The following is an 18,346-nucleotide window of genomic DNA, read 5'->3' as shown; positions in this document are numbered from 1 at the left end:
ACACCAGACCTGGAGGCAGGATTGGAGGTGAGGTCTCAGCAGAGCAGAGGAAAGAGGCAGAATCCTCTCTCCTTCCCTGCTGCCCACACTCCTCTGGCTGCAGCCCAGCACACAGCTGCCTCTGGGCTGCATGAGGGCACTGCTGGCTCCTGGGGAGCTGCTTGGCAACCTCAGGTCTTTCTTCAGCCCCACTCTGCACCCAGCCTGGATTGGTGCCTGGGATTGTGAAGCCCTCTTACCCTGGTGTCATGTAAAGGTGCTGAGTACTGACAGGTCAGGGCTGAATTCCAGGTTTTTACAGATTAAGACAGGGAATTGGTATTTTCTTACCTAATGGCAGGTAGAAGTGAACAGAACTGTAATTTATGGGGTTTGGGATGAACTTAAATGTGAGGAAATGTGACAGTTGTTGTGCTGCCACTTTTCAGGCCCTTCTCTTGGTGATCTGTGTGGTTCTGTAAACCCCAGCAGAGCCCTGCTCCCTTTTCCCAGGACACTCAAACACTTCGAGGAGAAGGCATTGAGCAACCTGTGCAGAATCAGAGGTGGGGAAGTTTGCTCAGACAGAAGCAGTGAGGAGGCCAATTGGGATCTGGGCACTGTGTGGTTTTAGGGAACGGGCACTGTGTGGTTTTAGGTAACAGGCACTGGGAAGGGCAAGTGTGTGACACTTGGTGGCACTGCCTGCACAAGAACCAGTGGAGGCCAAATCTGGGGACCTGCATTTAGTAAAGGAGAGCATTGGAGGGGGTTCTGGAACAGGCTTTCAAGCGCAGTGCCTGGGACAAAAATCTGACTTCTTTTGATGTGCCATAAGCTGATGTTTGAGGACAGGGAAGTGGCTGGTTTGTGCTGACAGGGACTAGGCCCTGTTGGTGCTCTGTGTCCATGAATGCTGTTACTTTTGTACAGGATAAATCCCAAACTAAGTAGCTTCATCTTCTTGTCACTGATCTCCAGTATTGCATGAAGGCAGAACCTGTCAGGTGCTGTGCAGGAGAGCTGCTGGGCAAGGGCAGGCTGCAGGCCTGCAGGATTCCTGGGAGCACAGCTGCTCTGCAGTGTGCAGCTGGTCCCCTCCTGGGAGCACAGCAGGGCAAGGAGAAAGGGCAGGGCAGTCAGATACGCTGCTTGGAGGCTGACCTCCTGATCTGTGCCTGAAGCTAGTTCAATAAATGTCTCTGGTTTGGAATGCTGCTCTCTCCCTGCTGGGACAATCTGGTCACCCCTTCCCTGGTGCAGTGTCCCCCCCAAGGACTGACAGCTTGGGCTGCAGGGCTCCCTGGGGCAGTCCTGTTCGTGTCTGTTCCCCTGGCCCTTGTGGGCCTGGTTTCATAAACATTATTAAGAACTGATTCTGTCCAGTATTCTGCTGGGATGTTGATGTTTGTGTGGCTTTAGGGACAGGCTGAAAAGCTCTCTAGAGCAGCTGGTGTGCTGCACCCAAAGGGTGCTGGACTCTCTTGGGAAGGAAAAATGTCATTGCCTGCTGCCTGTGCTGTTTGTTGCTCTTCAGCTGATCTTTCTTTTCTTGGTCAGGTTCTGGAGAAGTCAGCCAGGGGACAGGTACTAAACACTTTCTTAATTGTTAAATTATTTGTTTTCTTAATTGGGGGAAAAAGAATTTCAGTAGGTGAGTGAGTGTGGCTTAGCCAGATGTGATGTAAAGATTTGACCATCTCTGCCTAAGAAACCAGAAGGTTAGTGTTATAAAGAAATAACAAAACCATGCTGTTAGAGATGGCTGCAAATCCTGGTCAGTGTTATCTGTAGGTCTTGCAAGGACAAAGATGCAGAAACTGGTGTTTAAATCTTGCTTTTCTTGCATTTGTTTCCAATGTGGAGCTAGAACTGACCTGGGTTGTCAGAGTGATTTCCCACTGCAAATGTCCATGAGAGTGGATCTGTGCTGCTGCAGCTCTCGTGGCACTGGGTCTATAAAAGCAGAGCATTGCTGCTGTATGAGGTGAGCACAGAGGGGAGTTGGCTGCTTTTCGGGCTTTTGCAGGCAGTTAAAATGAACTGGCACTGTTCATAGGAGGAGGCTTTTAGGAAACAGGCAAAGACATTATTTGGGTCTAGATGAGTTACTGGGCTATTAAGTTTCACAACACAGCAGAGAGAAGCAGAGGATGTGCCAGGCAGTTGTGCTGTGCCAGTTGTTCTGAAGTCACTCATATGCTGTTAGCAGTAACACTTGGAGGGCTATTTGGAGCTTCCTTCCATCCAGTCCTTCCTCTCACCCAGGAGCCAGCAACAGTTGCTGGCAGCTCAGCAGGCAGCTGCGTGCTGAGCTGCATCCAAAGCAGAGGATCAGCACAGGGAGGGGGTTCTGGCCCTCTGCTCTGCTGAGAGCTCACCTGCAGCACTGCCTCCAGTTCTGGGGCCCCCAGCACAAGAAGGACACAGAACTGCTGGTGGAGAGGGTCCAGAGGAGGCCACCAAGATGATCAGAGGGATGGAGAACCTCCCCTGTGGGGACAGGCTAGGAGAGTTGGGGCTGATCAGGATGGTGAAAGCTTCAGTGAGACCTCAGAGCAGCCTTCCAGTACGTGAAGGGGCTTCAGGAGAGCTGGGGAGGGACTTTTGACAAGATCTTGGAGTGCCAGGATGAGCGACAATGGCTTTGAGATGGGAAAGGGCAGATTGAGAGTGGAGATGAAGAGATTCTTTGCAGTGAGGGTTGGGGAGACACTGGAACAGGTTGCCCAGGGAGTCTGTGACTGTCCCCTCCCTGGAGGTGTTCAAGGCCAGGCTGGATGACGCCTTGAGCAACCTGGGCTAGTGGGAGGTGTCCCTGCCCATGGCAGGGGGTTGGAACTGGATGATCTTCAAGGTCTCTTCCAACCCAAACCATTTTGTGATTTTATGATTGTGGCTTTTAGACTTGTAGATCTCAGTACTTTCAGCAGACTGTGAATTCTTTGATCACCAGGTGTAATTAATCTGCAGCCCTTCAGTGTCTCTGACAGTTTTTGCTGGGGGCTCTGTGTGTGTTTGCTGTTCTGAAATGCTTGGAAAGCATCAGAAATCTTGCTTGGTAGTGGAGTTTACTTCAGAGTCCCAGTGTGGTTACAAAAGGCTGTGTGTCAGAGCAGTCTCTTGTTGAAGTCCAAGAGCATGTTGTTCTCCAGGGTGTGCCTGCAGATTTGTTTGGGTCTGCCTTATCTCAGCCTTGGGTCTTGGCTGAGACAAGAAGTCTGAAAAAGCTGCATCTAAACACAGAATGGCTCAGGCTGGAAGGGACCTCAGAGATCATCTGCTCCAACCCCCTGCCATGGGCAGGGACACCTCTCAACTAGACTCAGCTGCTCAGGACCTCATCCAGCCTGGCCTTGAACACCTCCACAGAGGAGGCATCCACAGCCTCCTGAGGCAGCCTGTTCGAGAGTTTCACCACCCTCGTACTGAAGAAGTTCTTCCTCAGCTCCAGTCTAACCCTACTCTGCCTCAGCTTCAAACCATTCCCCCTTGGCCTGTCTCATGGAAAGTCTCTCTGCAGCCTTCCTGCAGGATCCTTTTAGGTATTGGAAGGCAGCTTTAAGGTCCCCCTGGAGTCTTCTCTTCTCCAGGCTGAACAAACCCAGTGTTACGTGAGAGTTGCTTTGTTGCACTGAGTCTTGACAGGATTTATTTTTAGCTCTGTTTTAGGTAAGAGCTTCTAACTGTTGGGAAATTGCAACTTGAAATTATCTTAGTATGCAGTGTTGTAATTGATAATAGTGCTTGTGGGGGTTGAAGGTAGAAGCAGAACAAATCAGGATCCAAATATCCTTTGCTGTTAATGTTTTAAAGATTTATATTAATAATATCTTCGTTGTAAGAGTTAAGAGTGAACTTTACGTGAGGTAACAGCACGGGAAATGTCTACAGTCAATAAGAGCTTTTTGCTCTTGTCTTCTATCCTGTGTGGGAGACTCACTGCTTGTGACACCCCACACTGTGTCTGGAGCAGCAATGAAGAAGCTTTGAGTTATTTCTTCTGATGTATGAGAACTTGTTTGGCTTATTTCAATACTTGCTGTGTGGATTCTGATGCTGTTTGCTTTTTCTCATTTCCTTTCACATTGATGCTGATGACTTCCTTCTCTTGGGATTAATTTTGAAAATGTTCTTCCAGGACACAGCTTAGGCTATGGCTTTGTGAACTACGTCACTGCAAAGGATGCCGAGAGAGCAATAAACACACTGAATGGCCTCAGACTGCAGTCAAAAACTATTAAGGTAGGCTGGACAGATTGGGTTTGGCCTTCTATGAAACTCTTTTCTGATCTTCCAATAAACTCCATTCTGGTGGTAAGGCTTTGTAGGGGCTGAAAGAGCAGCAGTGCAGGGAGCTGTTGAGCCTGTCAGGTTTGGTAACAGCTTTGCATTCCCAGATTCCACTGCTTTTCATTCCTATTGTTTTTACAGCAGTAGAATGGATCACTCCAAAGTGGTGTCAGGCTTTTGAACTCAGATTCATGGAATGGTTTGGATTGGAAGGGACCTTAAAGATCATCTAGCTCCAACCCCCTGCCATGGGTGGGACACCTCCCACTAGCCCAGGTTGCTCAAGGCCTCATCCAATCTGGCCCCAAGCGCACCCATGGAGGGGGATTCATCAGGCACATCTCAAACACTCTGTGGTCTCTGTTGGAACTCACATGAATGCAGACTGTTTGTCCAGCAGAGCAGGCGGTGCTGGGTGTAGGAAGCCATCCCTGCTTAGCTGAGGTTTGTGACTTTCTTGAGCAGCAGAAGTTGAAATAGAAAACCGTACTGCAGCTGTTAAAGTCCTGTGAGGCTTTAAAGAGTGCACCCACAGCACAAGTTCTTGGTGTGATTTGGGGTTAGTGGCAGATCCTGCATCCCAGTCAGAACTTCAGGCAGGGGTTATTCAGCACAGCAAGTGTTGGCTGGAGGTGTTGGTTTAGGCTGCTGCTGCCTCTTCTTAGCAGTACATCTATAGCTGTTGGATGAGACCCCAATGAATGGAGTTGTGCTGGAGTCAAACAGATGTGGGACTTTTCTCACATGGTTCTGGCAGTTTTTCCTCCCTCATCTCTGTTCAGCTGTTTCTGAGCTCCAGGTAGAAATGAATTAGAAGTGAGGCAAGACAAAATGAATTACCCTTTCCTATTTCCACCCTGAATGGAAATACTTTTTTTCCTCTCTGCAGGTCTCCTATGCTCGCCCAAGCTCTGAAGTTATCAAGGATGCTAATTTATATATCAGTGGCCTGCCCAGGTCCATGACACAGAAGGATGTAGAGGATATGTTCTCACGCTTTGGACGCATCATCAACTCGCGTGTGCTGGTGGATCAAACCACAGGTGAGCTCTGCACTCCTTCAGCAAACTGTACTGGGGACCATTTTGGTGTCTTTCTGAGACTGGCAGTTCCCAGACTAACTCAGACCTCCACTACTCATGGCATCTGGTGTCATAACTCATAGCATTTCCATGGGAGATCCTTTTCCAGTGTTCTTTTTAAACCACAGAGTGCCCTGTTCTGCCTCCTTTGCTGGCTGGCAGCCCAAACCTCCTGTCCTGTTCTCTGCTTCTGCTGTCAGCTGCTGGTCTGTCCCCATCTGCTGTCTTGTTGTGACACTTCCTTACTGTAGTGTAGTGTTTAGAGGGCTGACATTGCCTTTGCATTACACACATGTAGCTGTTGTCCTCAGGTAAACCCCAGACAATAATTATCCATCCAGAAGCATAAGGATGTGTTTTGACTGTTCTCCCAACTGGGAACACCCCCAATTTTCTCATTGTAAACCCTGGAGGTGCCTTCCAGTGCTTTGGTTATTGATAACCTATGAATGACCACATTTAGTGCCACCCTCTTGAAGGCTTGGGGTTTGGTTTTGTTTTGCTGTTGTGGTTTGGGGATTTTTGTGTTTTAAATTAGAAAAATAAAGGGAGGAGTTGCTAAGTTAATCATTCAGCTCAGAAAACAGTGCTTCCACTGTAACTTTAATGCTGACTCCCTGTTAGTGTTTGCAGAGTTTTAGTTCCTTAGCTCCTGTATTTCAGACTGAGGAGCCTGGCTTAGGCTGTAGGCTCAGCTGTTCTGCTTGCAGCAGCCCCTGTGGCATGGTTACATTTGGAGAGAGCCCCAGTTCCCTGCTGCTGTGCTGTGTGAGAACAGGAGATCCTCTAACTGCAGCAATTCCACCTGGGTCATTCCTGTCTGCTGGGATGTGCACTGGCACCCAGCAGCTAAGGAGCCATTTTCAGGCTCTGAGGAATCTCCTGTAATTTAGAGCAGGCCAGCAGCAGCTTTTGGTGAGCTTAATCTGACCAGGTGCTGAAGTCTGCAGGGTGAAGGTGTTACACATCTCCCTTGCAGCTAGGCCCTTGTGTAGACCTCTGCTTTGAAATGATTTGGTCAGACTGCATGGTAAACACAGAGAAATCTGAGGTGAGTAACGACTGCAGCCACGCCAGGGATCCTTGCCTTCTAGAGAGGAGACATTTGGTTGGGTTTTGAGGTCTGCATGGTTCTGTCTCTAGAGCCACTTAGCTAGGTGACAGCTGTAGGTAGAAGCAAGAAGTCTTCAGAGCACTGAAAGCTTCTATTGATAAAAGTGACTGAAAGAGTCATCCTCCTCTGGCTGCTGCTGGAGTCAAGCCTAGCATCTGTCTTTGGCAGAGGTATGAAGGTAGGAAGGTACCTCAAGGATCACCCAGTTTCAACCCTCCTGCCATGAGCAGGGTTACCTCACACTAGATCAGAGTCACATCCAGCCTGGCCTTAAAAACCTCCAGGGATGAGGCTTCCACCACCTCCCTGGGCAACCTGTGTTGCAGTGTCTCACCATTCTCATGGGGAAGAACTTCTTCCTAACATCCAATCTGAATCGCCCCACTTCTAGTTTTGCTCCATCCCTCCCCAGTCCTGTCACTGCCTGGCACCCTAAAAAGTCCCTCCCCAGTTTTCTTGTAGCCCCCTTCAGATATTGGAAGGCTACAATAAGGTTTCGTCAGAGCCTTCTCTCCAGACTGAACAACCCCAACTCTCTGTCTCTTTCCATAGCAGAGCAGCTCCAGCCCTCTGCTAATCCTCGTGGCCCTTCTCTGGACACATTCCAGCACCTCCAGATCTTTCCTGTAGAGGCTCTAGAACTGGACAGAATGTTCCAGGTGGGGTCTCACCAGAGTGGAGCAGAGGGAGACCAGGACCTCCCTGGCCCTGCTGGCCACACTTCTCTTACAGATGTACAGCCCAGGGTGTGGTTTGCTCTCTGGGCTGCAAGTGCACACTGAATGACAGCAGTCAGACCATTCACATCTCTCCAGAATCTCCTGCTTCTCATGGAGTGTGCTGGGCCATGCTGCTGTCTGTGCCAGTGTCAGCTCAGAACACACATCTTGCTCCAGCTCCAACACTCAGGTGGTGCTGGAGGAATGGGTGCTGCTTCAGTGCACACAGCCTTGGTTTGCCTCCCCTCAGGAGTGCAGCCAGGCCTTGGCTTTAAAACCTGAGTTCCTATCTTCATCTAGCTGGGATTTGTGCTCTTACACTCACCTCTGAGCTGAGGAGGGTCTCTGGCTTTGGAAATTCTATCTGTTTAAAAATAGATTTTCTCCATCCTTTGTGTGACAGAGCACCCAGGAAGCACTGGGATGGACACCTGCAAATGGGGAAGAAGTGCCAGCATGCTGGGAATAGCCCTTGCTGAGTTCTGGCTGCTGCTGCTCTTCTGTGCCTCTCTTCCTGGCTCATCTCAGTGGGGTTGGAGTATGTAGTGCTGTCTGCTCAGACTTGATGAACTGATACACTCCAGCCTCCTATTTTGGAAGCTGACAGAAGAAATAAAATAACAGAAAAATGTCTTCAGATGCTAACTCCTTTCCAGCTCACTCTGGGAACAGCAGCTGCACAGCTGCTAGCCAGCCCCTGCTGCTGTTCTTCAGCTTCTGTAGGTGCAGTGACGTAGGCAGAAGGCTGCCTGGGACTCCTCATACTTGACACAATAACAGGAGAGGTTATTTCTGGAAGTTGTGCCAGTGCTCCAGTGAAAAGATGCCTTGCCTATAGACCAGCCTGTGGGGCTGGATTCCCTTTTGCTTCCTTGCCACATGCCCAGGGTTTTGTCAGGCTGCAATGTTCAGTTGGTACAAACCTTTGTGATTTATGATGGGCTCAGACAACTTCTGAAACTGGCTTTGAGGGTTGCCCTGTGTTTGGTGTAGAGCAGAGACAAGATGAAAGTATTTGATTTGGTCCTTCTGCAACAGTGCTGGTAAAGGCTTAAGGTTGGTCTGGCCAGAACCACAAGATGTTAGGGGTTGGAAGGGACTTCCAGAGATAGTAAAGTCCAATCTCCTGCTAGACCAGGATCACCCAGGGCAGGTCACACAGAATCACAGAATATATCTGGTTGGAAGAGACCTTGAAGATCATCCAGTCCAACCCTCAACTTAGCATTGAAGGGTAAACACATCCAGAAAGGTTTTCAAGGCTTCAGAGAAGGAGACTCCACAACCTCTCTGGGCAGCCTGCTGCAGGGCTCCAGCATACTCACACCAAAGAAGTTTCTCCTCGTATTCAGGTGGAACCTCCTGGGTTCCAGCTTGTACCTGTTGTTCTTGTCCTGTTCCAGGGCACCACTGAAAAGAGCCTGGAACCTTCATCTTGCCACCCACCCCTCACATGGATCAGATCCCCTCTCAGCCTTCTCCTCTACAGACTAAACAGCCCCAGAGTTCTCAGTTGTTCTTCACAGCAGAGATATCCCAGTCCCCCAGTCATCTTTGTAGTCTCTGTTGGACTCTCTCCAGCAGGTCCCTGTCTCCTTGAACTGGGGAGGCTCAAATTGGGCACTATTCCAGGTGTGGTCTCACCACTCTGCTCACCAGGGCAGAGCAGAGGGGTAGAAGAACCTCCCTAGCCCCGCTGGCCACACTTTTCTTGCTGTACCCCAGGATGCTGTTGGCTTTCTTGGCCACAGGCCACGCTAGCGTCCCATGGAGAACTTGCTGCCCTCTAGGACAGTGTCTGCTTGCGGATGAAATTCAAACAGAAGATACCCTTGGAGCTTCTCTGATAAATGTTTCCAGCTGTCCTCAGGTCGGAGATGAGAATGAGGGGAGAGTGGAAAAGAGATTTCCTAGGGCCTCTTACCTCATTCAGAAGGGTGGCAGCATGCAGTGGCTAGGCTCTGGGACAAGAAATGAAACCAGGAAATGTTAACAGCAGTGGAATTTCTCCCATCCCCTTACCAGTTCTTGATCAGCTCACAATGAATCAAAGCTGAGGAGTGACAGCTGTGGTGTGTGGAATCCGTGATCCCTTCATGACAAAAGGTTAAACCATGAGAGCTGGACCCTCCTGCCCCCATCTCCACAACAGTGTTTTCAGCATGGGAAACTGAAATACCTGGGCAGAAATTGGTGTCAGTGTTGTCAATGTTGGGGTTGCAGGTGAAGCTTTTTGGTGATAATCAAAGCTAAGGAGGTTTGGGTTTGTTTTTAACCAACTGCAATGAAATCCTTTTATTTACTGGAAAATGTTGGGAGGGATTTTTTTTATTGCAAATGCCAGCTGCTGATGGATTTCATGGAATTGTCTGTCTCTGTTGCAGTCTCTGGGCTGCTGTAGCTGATGTGAATGTCTTTAACTTGTCTTTTGTTCCTTAATTTTGTCCTTTATCCTCCAGCTTCCGAAGAACCGTTGATAAATGTAGAGAACTTGAAAGCTGTGACCATAAAGAAAAAAATATTTAACTTTTTTGTTTTTTTGCTTTTAAAGTTATTTTGAGTTTATCCTGAACTTCAATTATTTTTTTATTTTTTTTGTTTTGTTTTTGTTTTGTTTTGTTTTGTTTCTATTGGTTTGGTTAAAAGGTTTGTCCAGAGGGGTCGCATTTATCCGGTTTGACAAAAGGTCAGAAGCAGAAGAGGCAATTACAAATTTCAATGGTCACAAACCCCCTGGTTCCTCCGAACCCATTACAGTGAAGTTTGCAGCCAATCCTAACCAGAACAAAAATGTGGCCCTGCTGTCCCAGCTGTGTCACTCACCAGCTAGACGGTTTGGAGGGCCGGTGCACCACCAGGCGCAGAGATTCAGGTAGGTTAGGAGCAGCGGCTGGGCCGCGGCCTCGGCAGCTCTGCACTCACCTCTTCATTGCAGCATGTCTGAATGAATGCATAGTGCACTGTGTGTCCTGCAGTGGTTTGTGAAGAGCTTGTGGAATTCAAACATGAGTCCAGTCAAGTCTTACCTGTAAAACTGCTGTTAAGTTCATGATGTGAATGGAGCATACCCTACGGTGTCTTACTTCTGCCACTGAGCCTACAGGGAGGTGATAGCCAGCTGCAGGTTCCAGATGGGTGTTGGTAGATGCCTGTCTCAACAGATCCCCATTCTGGAGTCCATCTCTCTGAATGTGTCTACATTTGGCAACTTAAAGCTCTGAACCATTGGTTCCAGCAGGGAGGTGTCGTAGTAAACCAGGAAAACCTTATTGCTGCTTAAGAAAGTCTAAGGGATTTCAGCCTACATCTCTAGCTGTTCAGGGTTCTGTCCTTCAGCCCTCCTAAGGTCAGTGGAACCATTAAGTAATTGCAGCCTGTTGTCTGCTTCCAGACTGTGGGAGACAGTGTCTTTTGCCTTTAGAAACTGCCTTGGTTGCTTTGAACAAGAATCACTTGAACCTGCTTACCACAGTTGCTTAAAGCACGGTGTCTGAGGTGCAGATTTGTGTTCAGATGTTCAGGTATTGCAGACTGGCAGAGGCAGTAGCAGAGCAGTTCTGGGTAAGCCATGCTGCTGTGAATAGTGGGGACTTGAAGGCAGGAACTGTCCCTCCCTCTTGGTATCTTGTCATAGCCTTGCAGGAACTTGAACCCTTCCCTCTCTCAGCCACACATGCATGGCCTGCACCATGGGTAAACCACACCTGCACCAGCCCACAGCCCTCTTGATTCTTCCCAGCTTTTGGTGTTGACTGCAGCTTTTTCTAGTAAGTCTCCCTCAAAGGATGCTGAACTTAATGAGTTATAATTGTTCATAGTGTGGTGAAGCTTAGGATCCTTAGCTTGGGCTGAATCTTGTTTGTTTTATGTAGTGAACGAAACCTGACGAAAGGATAAACTGCTTCCAGGGAGCTCCTGGGCTGGATGAATTCCAGTTGGGGTCTCTGCTGCACAGAGGTTGAATACTCACACTGACATTTTGATTACACTTCATCTCCCTCCATCCTAGTCCTGTAAATCCAGGATTAAGCCTTTGGTTTCTCTAATTTGTAATTATTAATTTTCCCCAGATATGACTCAAACCCTTTCTTTAATGTTCTCTTAATCCTTTGTAGTTCCTGTGGTATTTGTGGCTCACATCGGGAACTGCTGTGAATGCCTTGTTCCACTGGAGTGCTCATTCTGAGACGTGCTCCAAAGTATTCCCCATTGCATCCAGAAGCAATGAACACTGCAGCATGGGTTTGTGTTTGGAGGATAGCTAAAGCATCTGGGCAAGGGTGAGCTTTGCTTACTTTAGCAGAAGGACAGATCTGGAGGTCTTGTACTCTGACATGGAAGAGCTGAGCTCCTAAAGCTTGAGCAGGCTGGCCAAAGCCCTCTGCTTCTGCAGCTCACCAGAGCTTCATGCCAGGGTGTTCTTCCAAATCTCAAAGTGATTCCCAGTTCAGCTGGTTTTGCTTTCAGTCTTGCTCAGGATTGGAGCCAGCTCCTACTTAATTAAATGGGCATCTCTCTGTTGATGTCAGAATCCAGGAATTAGGCCCAAAATGCCCAGAGGGGAGTTGTTATTTCTTGATAATTCTTTGGTCAAGGGGAAACATGAGAAGACTCTTAAGAGTGTTTAACCCTGTCACTGAGGATATTGCTTGGACAGCTCCCACACATCTGTTTAACTCCAGTGAAATTGTTTAAATGTTCAGCTTTTAAGCCAATTTGTCATTTGGATGCAGGTTGTCTGTGGTGAGACTGCTGCAGAAGAAACCATTTCACCCAGAACAGCGCTGCAGCAAAGCCCTAGAGGAACGTGGTGCTGTGAAACCTCTTCATTTGCTGCTGCTCTCTGATGGAGGCTGCTTGCTTTCACACCAGGTTACTGTAGGCCTAAAGCTTCCATCACTGAGTTCTCAAAGCTTCATTTGTACCTAGTAGACTGTTCCTGTCTGTGTCAGGGTATGAGAGGTTGGTTGAGGCCCAGTATCAGTGACATTGAACTCCTGCTCTTTGTGGAGCTCTTCAGGAGCAAGAAGCTGCCAGGCTCAGGTGTGAATCATAGAATCGACAAGGTTAGAAAAGACCTCAGAGATCATCAAGTCCAACCTATCACCCAACACCTCATGACTAACTAAACCATGGCTTCAAGTGCCACATCCAGTCCTTTTTTGAAAACTTCCAGGGACAGTGACTCTGCTACCTCCCTGGGCAGCACATTCCAATGACAGACAACATAGGCCAACAAAGGCAACATAGGCTAATATTAAAAATATTATTATTGCCTAGGGAATGACAGGACTGTCATGGAACTGGACAGAAAGTGTTTTCAGTTAGAAGAAACATCTCTGGGATTGTGTCCTCTAGTGTGTTAAAAATAATCCCTGGATCTGTGGAGTGAGGCACTCTCGTGACAGAAGAGCAAAAGGTTGCTCATATAAATGAGAACCTTATCAAGTGAAAAGATTGCAGCTAAAAATATCCCACATTGATACCTAATGTCACAAGAGGTTGGGGTTTTGAGGTTAGAAGGACTTCAAAGAGCCATCCAGAGAGAAATCAGAACCATAGAATGGCTCAGGTTGAAAGGGACCTCAGAGATCATCTACTGCAACCTTCCACCATGGGCAGGGACACCTCTCAACTAGACTCAGCTGCTCAAGGCCTCATCCAGCCTGGCCTTGCACACCCCCAGGAAGGAGGCATCCACAGTCTCCCTGGGCAGCCTGTTCCAGAATTCTCAGAACTCTTACACTGAAGAACTTCTTCATTAGCTTCAGTCTAACCCTGCTCTCCCTCAGCTTCAAACCATTTCCCCTTGGCCTGTCCCTAGACGCTCATGAAAAGTCTCTTAGGAAGAATTAAGAAAGCTCTGTAGAGGAGGAAGTATAAAGTGAAATACAGCAAACCCCAGGACAGCAGCAGTAAGTCTGAGATTGCTCCAGTTCCAGTATTAGTGGAACTCTAAAAAGCATCTTCTCCAAAGCAGTTGGATCTCTGTGGCTTCAGAGCTGTTTGCCCAAACCAGAAGGGCTTTTAAACAGCCCTAAACAAATTGCAGATGACTTAGCAATGTGAGGTCAAAACCAATCTTTTGCTGTAGGGTGGAGGGTTGTGTATCAGATGCTCTGTACCCCAGGCTGTTCTTCCAAGCTGGCCAGGAGGTCCTTTGTCCTGGCACAGGCCTCCAGCCAGGGTGAGTGTAGAGATGTCTCAGATCAGCTGAGCCACTGGAGCTCTGCTTTCACTCCTGCTGAGTCCTGTGCAGTGCTGCTTCCAGGTGGATGCAATCTGAAGGTCAGCACATGGCTCTAATCCTGTACCACCTTTGCTGTCACCTCTGCACTTTGGCTGCTCTTTATCCAACCAGAAGCTTCTGTGGAAGGTTTGGATTTCATGTGAACTGCCTTAGGTGTAGTTTCTCTGCAGTCACGTTAGAGCTGGCTAGGAGGGAGGTTGTGTGAGGTGGGGGTTCCTAGGGCTGTGTTTTTGCAATGACTTTTCAAGTCCTTTGGAGGTGTTTTTACCCTGTTTGGGATTTGCTTTGGTAAGGATTTTGGTTGTTGTGTACAAACCTGCAACATTTTTGTGACTGGAAGAGAGGAGAATCTGAAAATGAGCATAGCCAAAGAGCAGAGGTGTTTGCTGGCTGAAGTTACGTAGATATGTTTAATCCTCAGCTGCCCTGCCCAAGTGTGGGCAGAGCCTGAGGCTTTAGAGCAAGAGGGTTCAGGGCTACACTGACTGCTGGAACCAACATTGTGCAATTCTGAGCTTAGTGATTTTCTGTTCCACCTCTGTGTGAGCAGAAACCCAAGACTGGTGATCTGTTGAGATGCAAGCTTTCCAGATATTAACATATTTATCCTGCCAGACCATTCCTCACATGTAAAGAAGCTACAGAGCTGAAGGTCTCTGTCAGAAAACATCTAAAGCATGTGACCACAGGACCCTGTTCTGTAACAGCACAGCCAGTAGTGGATGTGTCACAGCCTGAGCAGATCACCTGGGGTTAGTGTCTCCTTCCCACTCTGATGCTCTTAACTGCCTTTCCAGTTGTACTCTAGTGCAAGGATTCCCAAACCTGGATTTGCTTGGGGCTGGCCAGCAGTGGCAGCAGCAGTGAGTACCTGCAGCCCGAGCTCAGGGTCTGCACTGGGCTCTAGGAACCCCAGCGGCAGGGAGCCCACGGGCTGCAGCCTGCCTGAGCTGTGATGGAGGGGAAGGGAAGGGGCCTGCCCCAACAGCACTGCCCCTGCTCTGGGGACAGGAGGGGCTCATAGCTCAGGAGTCCAAACAACTGAGCTCTCTGGGGCGGGGGAGCTGATGACTGAGTGGTTCTCTTGTATGAGTGCATCAGCCGAGTGCCAGCTGAGCAGTGACTGCTCGGAGTGCAGCTGGGGGCTGCTGCAGCCCTGCTCACCTGCCTGCTGAGCTCTGCTGCTGGGAGCCCTCCTTCTCTAGAGAGACAGCAGCAGCTCCTCTCTTTATGCAGGGCAGGAAGAAGTCAGTGGGGGAGTGTTTGGCACTTAATGCAGCGTTCACTGCCCAGACATCCATTCCCTGTTTCCTCCAGGTCAGCAGAGAATCAGGAACTGCCACCGCCATGTTCTTGGCAGAGAGCAGCACGTGTACCACCTTTAAGTGGTTTGCATATCACCAGTGGTACACCACAGTTTGGGAACCCCTGGTATAGTATCATTATATTTCTACAATCACCTGACCTCACATTTTTAAGTAATACATAAGCACGAGGGATCAAATGGAGGTGTTTTATTTTTGTTTTTTTTAACCTTAACTTTCACATTTCCTGATCTTTGAGTTCTTAGCTGTGCAACCCTAATATTGCATTAAAATTTTGTGAAGCTTTGAATTTCTAGGATGGAGACCAGAAAGAGAATAAAGGGGAATTAGGTTATAGGAGAAGAGACAAAGCAAGACCTATAAAGGAGAGGGGTTTTGTACTTTGTTCTGCATAGTTACTGCTGGGGTCCTGTGCAGGAGGCAGGGGTCAGGAGCAGTGGGTGAGTGGTTTTAAAAAGCCAGGGCAGTGAAGTCAGAAAAGTTCTCCTAGCATGGAGTCAGTGGAAAACCTTTATGTGCACCCTGCAACGGTCAACCTGTGCTTACATGTGGTTTGCTATTTTGATGTTGGAAAGCTACTGCAGTTAGAATTCCTGCCTTAAGGAATCACGCCCTGAGACTGAAATTCTGTAGCCAGAGCTGTGGGGCAGCCCAGCTACTGAGGACTGAGTCAGGAGGTGCCAATGTGTCCTTAGCTGCCTAATAGCTGTGAGTAGGCACCACTGTGGCTTATTTAAGTCTTGCTCATACTGGGAGTGTTTGCCTGCACCTGCTGCCTCATGGTGGGGAAGGGAGCAGGTTTTGTTCTGTTCCACAAAAAAAGAAACAAATTAATACACAGTCTCTAGTCTGAAGAATAAAGCAGCTCCTCCCCTCCTCCACGCCCCAGCAAAGCCCAAAGAAATCCTTTGACTTAAGCCTTCCCCGTGCTATTTTAGAGGCAAGAAAAGGAGGATCTGGGATGCAGACTCCTTGAGCAAAGTAAGTGGGAGATGTCTGAGCTTGAAGCAAGCTGGGCCCTCTGGGGAGGCGTTGCCTGGTACCTGCACTCCTGCAATGCCACACTGATGCCCCAGAGCACTCTGAACAGCCTAGCTGAGCTGCAGAGATGGACCCAGGGCCCCTCTGGAGGTGACAATGTAATCTTGCCTTGCAACTCTCCTGTTGCCTGCCTGTTCCTAAGGCCAGCTCCCTATTGCTAAAGCAGTTGAAATATTTAACACTTTTTTCCTGGCAGCTGTCAATTTGATTGTCAGTTTGAATGGGGAAACATTTCTTTCTGGCACTTTTGATGTCCATGTAGCAAATATTCATTCTCAGTTGCTTCCCATTCGAGTGCATTTGCTTGATTGACTTGAACTTTTACATGCAATATTGTGCTTTTTATTTGCTAGGTTCTCTCCCATGGGTGTAGATCACATGAGTGGGCTTTCTGGTGTAAATGTTCCAGGAAACGCATCTTCTGGCTGGTGTATCTTCATCTACAACCTTGGGCAAGATGCTGATGAGGGAATCCTCTGGCAGATGTTTGGCCCCTTTGGCGCGGTTACCAATGTGAAAGTCATTCGAGATTTCAACACCAACAAGTGCAAAGGTTTTGGTTTTGTGACCATGACAAACTATGAAGAAGCTGCAATGGCCATAGCAAGTCTTAATGGCTACCGCCTGGGGGACAAAATCTTACAGGTTTCCTTCAAAACCAACAAGTCCCACAAATAACTTGCTCGTGCTTTTTCTTTTCTTTTTGGTTTCTTTTGGGTTTTTTTTTTTGTATGGAATAGCTAAAAATGGAGTGACAGAAGTTGAACCATTTCTTTTTGTTTGTTTAGTGTAAGACTCATCCTGCGCCAATTTTCACAAGTGTTTGTCTTTAGTCTAAATGAGAAGTGGAAAGGAAAAAAAAAGGTTTTATATACTGGGATGCAACTGACATGTTCAAATGTTTGAAATCCCACAATGTTAGACCAATTTTTAAGTTCCTTTAAGTTATTTCATTTCAAATGTGGTCAAAACAAAAAAAAAAAAAACACAAAACCAAACTTCCCCCCTGAAATCTCCAAGTAGATTGCATTACCGACAGCCTCTGGATGGTGGTAAAACTGAAGCATGCTTTCACTTATGAGACTAACATTTGTTCCATGGAATGTTGGCTGCAAAAACTGGAATTTGCTGACAAGTAGCAGGCTGAAATTGTTCCTTTCCTTGTTTGGTTTGTTTTTTTTCTTCGATGTTGTTGTTTTCCCTACCCCTTCGCCCCAGCCTCAGTAGTACGGAAGCAAAGTTGAGCAATGCCTGTGTTTAGCTACCAGTCAGTTGTTTGATTTTTAATTTGCATCACTACACATAGAGCTGAGGAGCAGGCTTGGGAAAGTAAAGGTCTTGTAAGTAGCAGCATGCCAGTGTAGCTTTTAACACCATTGAGGAGGTAAGTTGCACACTGAGCAGTGGCCAAGCTGTCCCAGTTGGCAGGTTTTAGAAACACAACTTTTTTAAAGCCCACTTGGATAGGAACGGACCAAAGAGTTTCAAAGAAACTCCAGGAAGATTTCAGAGACAAAATGAAACTCCATAAAAAGCAAACCCAAACCCCAACCCCCCCCAAAGTGTGAATTTCTGTTGCTACTTTATCCAACTGAATCTCTTCTGTCCAAATATTTAATGCATGGTGCACTACTTACTGGTACATTATAACACAGTGAGCTCCTGAGCTGATCATTATGGTTGGAATCCCTTTGGAATCTGTTCTGTAAAGACAAACTTCCTCCCCCCAGTCTCTAAACATTTGAGCATTGTGTTTCTCGCATCCCTTCTAAAGAGTGCTAGATTGAGTAATTTTTTTTGTTCTATTTTATTAGGATTTTGTTTTGACAACTTAGCTTTATTTCTTGAACACTCAGCAGAAAAGTACTTAACTACTTGCAAGTTAGATATTAATAACAACAAAAAAACCCAACCAACCCCAAACCCCAACCCTTTGATTTGTAGATGGAAAGAAGAATCCCCCCACCCCCTCCCCAAGTTTTCTGCAGACTGCCTTGAAACTTTGAGTTGTTCTGTTTCTGTTAATTTTCTTTTGCTTTTTTGTGTTTTTTGTTTGTTTTTACTTTTGCATTTAAGAACATTAAATTTGATTTTGTTTTGCTCAAATTTTGTTTTGTTTGTTATTTTCTGTTTTTTTGCTGAGTACTGCACAAAACATCCAGCTTTCAAAAAGTGTTTTAAAGACCTCTAGCTCCTAAGAGTTTTAAGTTCCTCCTTTGAGAGATGAGTAGAAGAAAAAAAGGGCTGTGAAACAGGGGCACTACAAAAAAACCTGGCACAGAGAGGCTGTGCCACAGGCTGATGTAACCCTGCAGGTGTTCTCTGGGAGGAAACCTGGAAAGGATTCCTCCCTCAGGTAAAGGTGTGTGAGGATGCTGGGCACCGCTACACCACTGCCTGGGCAACTTCCAGCTCTGGTGTTGATGTTCAGTTGCCAGAAGGCAGAGCAGATGGGGGGTCAGGGGCAGTTTTCTTGCAGTGTCTCCTTTTTTGTGTGAACCTCTACCAGTCCCAGAGTTGATTTTTCAGACTCCAGAGGCTGT

At 47.5% G+C, this 18,346-nt stretch overlaps 1 protein-coding gene across 3 annotated transcripts in view; it reads left to right on the top strand.

The window, feature by feature from the left end:
• ELAVL1 (ELAV like RNA binding protein 1) overlaps positions 1-17,791 on the top strand; it is a 32,562-nt gene extending 14,771 nt beyond the window's left edge. Inside the window, exons 2-7 of one of the 3 annotated variants that reach the window (XM_054396328.1) lie at positions 4,121-4,224; positions 5,162-5,315; positions 9,834-10,059; positions 10,972-10,997; positions 15,871-15,897; positions 16,150-17,791. In XM_054396328.1, coding sequence (XP_054252303.1) covers positions 4,121-4,224; positions 5,162-5,315; positions 9,834-10,059; positions 10,972-10,997; positions 15,871-15,897; positions 16,150-16,481 — 869 coding nt within the window. In that variant the 3' untranslated portion in view covers positions 16,482-17,791. Of the gene's footprint in view, positions 1-4,120; positions 4,225-5,161; positions 5,316-9,833; positions 10,060-10,971; positions 10,998-15,557; positions 15,561-15,870; positions 15,898-16,149 lie in introns of all 3 variants that reach the window. The other 2 variants (XM_054396329.1, XM_054396326.1) reach the window with 2 other exon arrangements.
• The last annotated feature ends 555 nt before the right edge of the window (positions 17,792-18,346 follow it).

Source organism: Indicator indicator, chromosome 36 (assembly GCF_027791375.1).
Source record: "Indicator indicator isolate 239-I01 chromosome 36, UM_Iind_1.1, whole genome shotgun sequence".
NCBI classification, from domain to species: Eukaryota; Metazoa; Chordata; class Aves; order Piciformes; family Indicatoridae; genus Indicator; species Indicator indicator.
The sequence above is the reverse complement of the archived record's forward strand: the minus strand, read 5'-3'. Positions and strand labels throughout refer to the sequence as shown.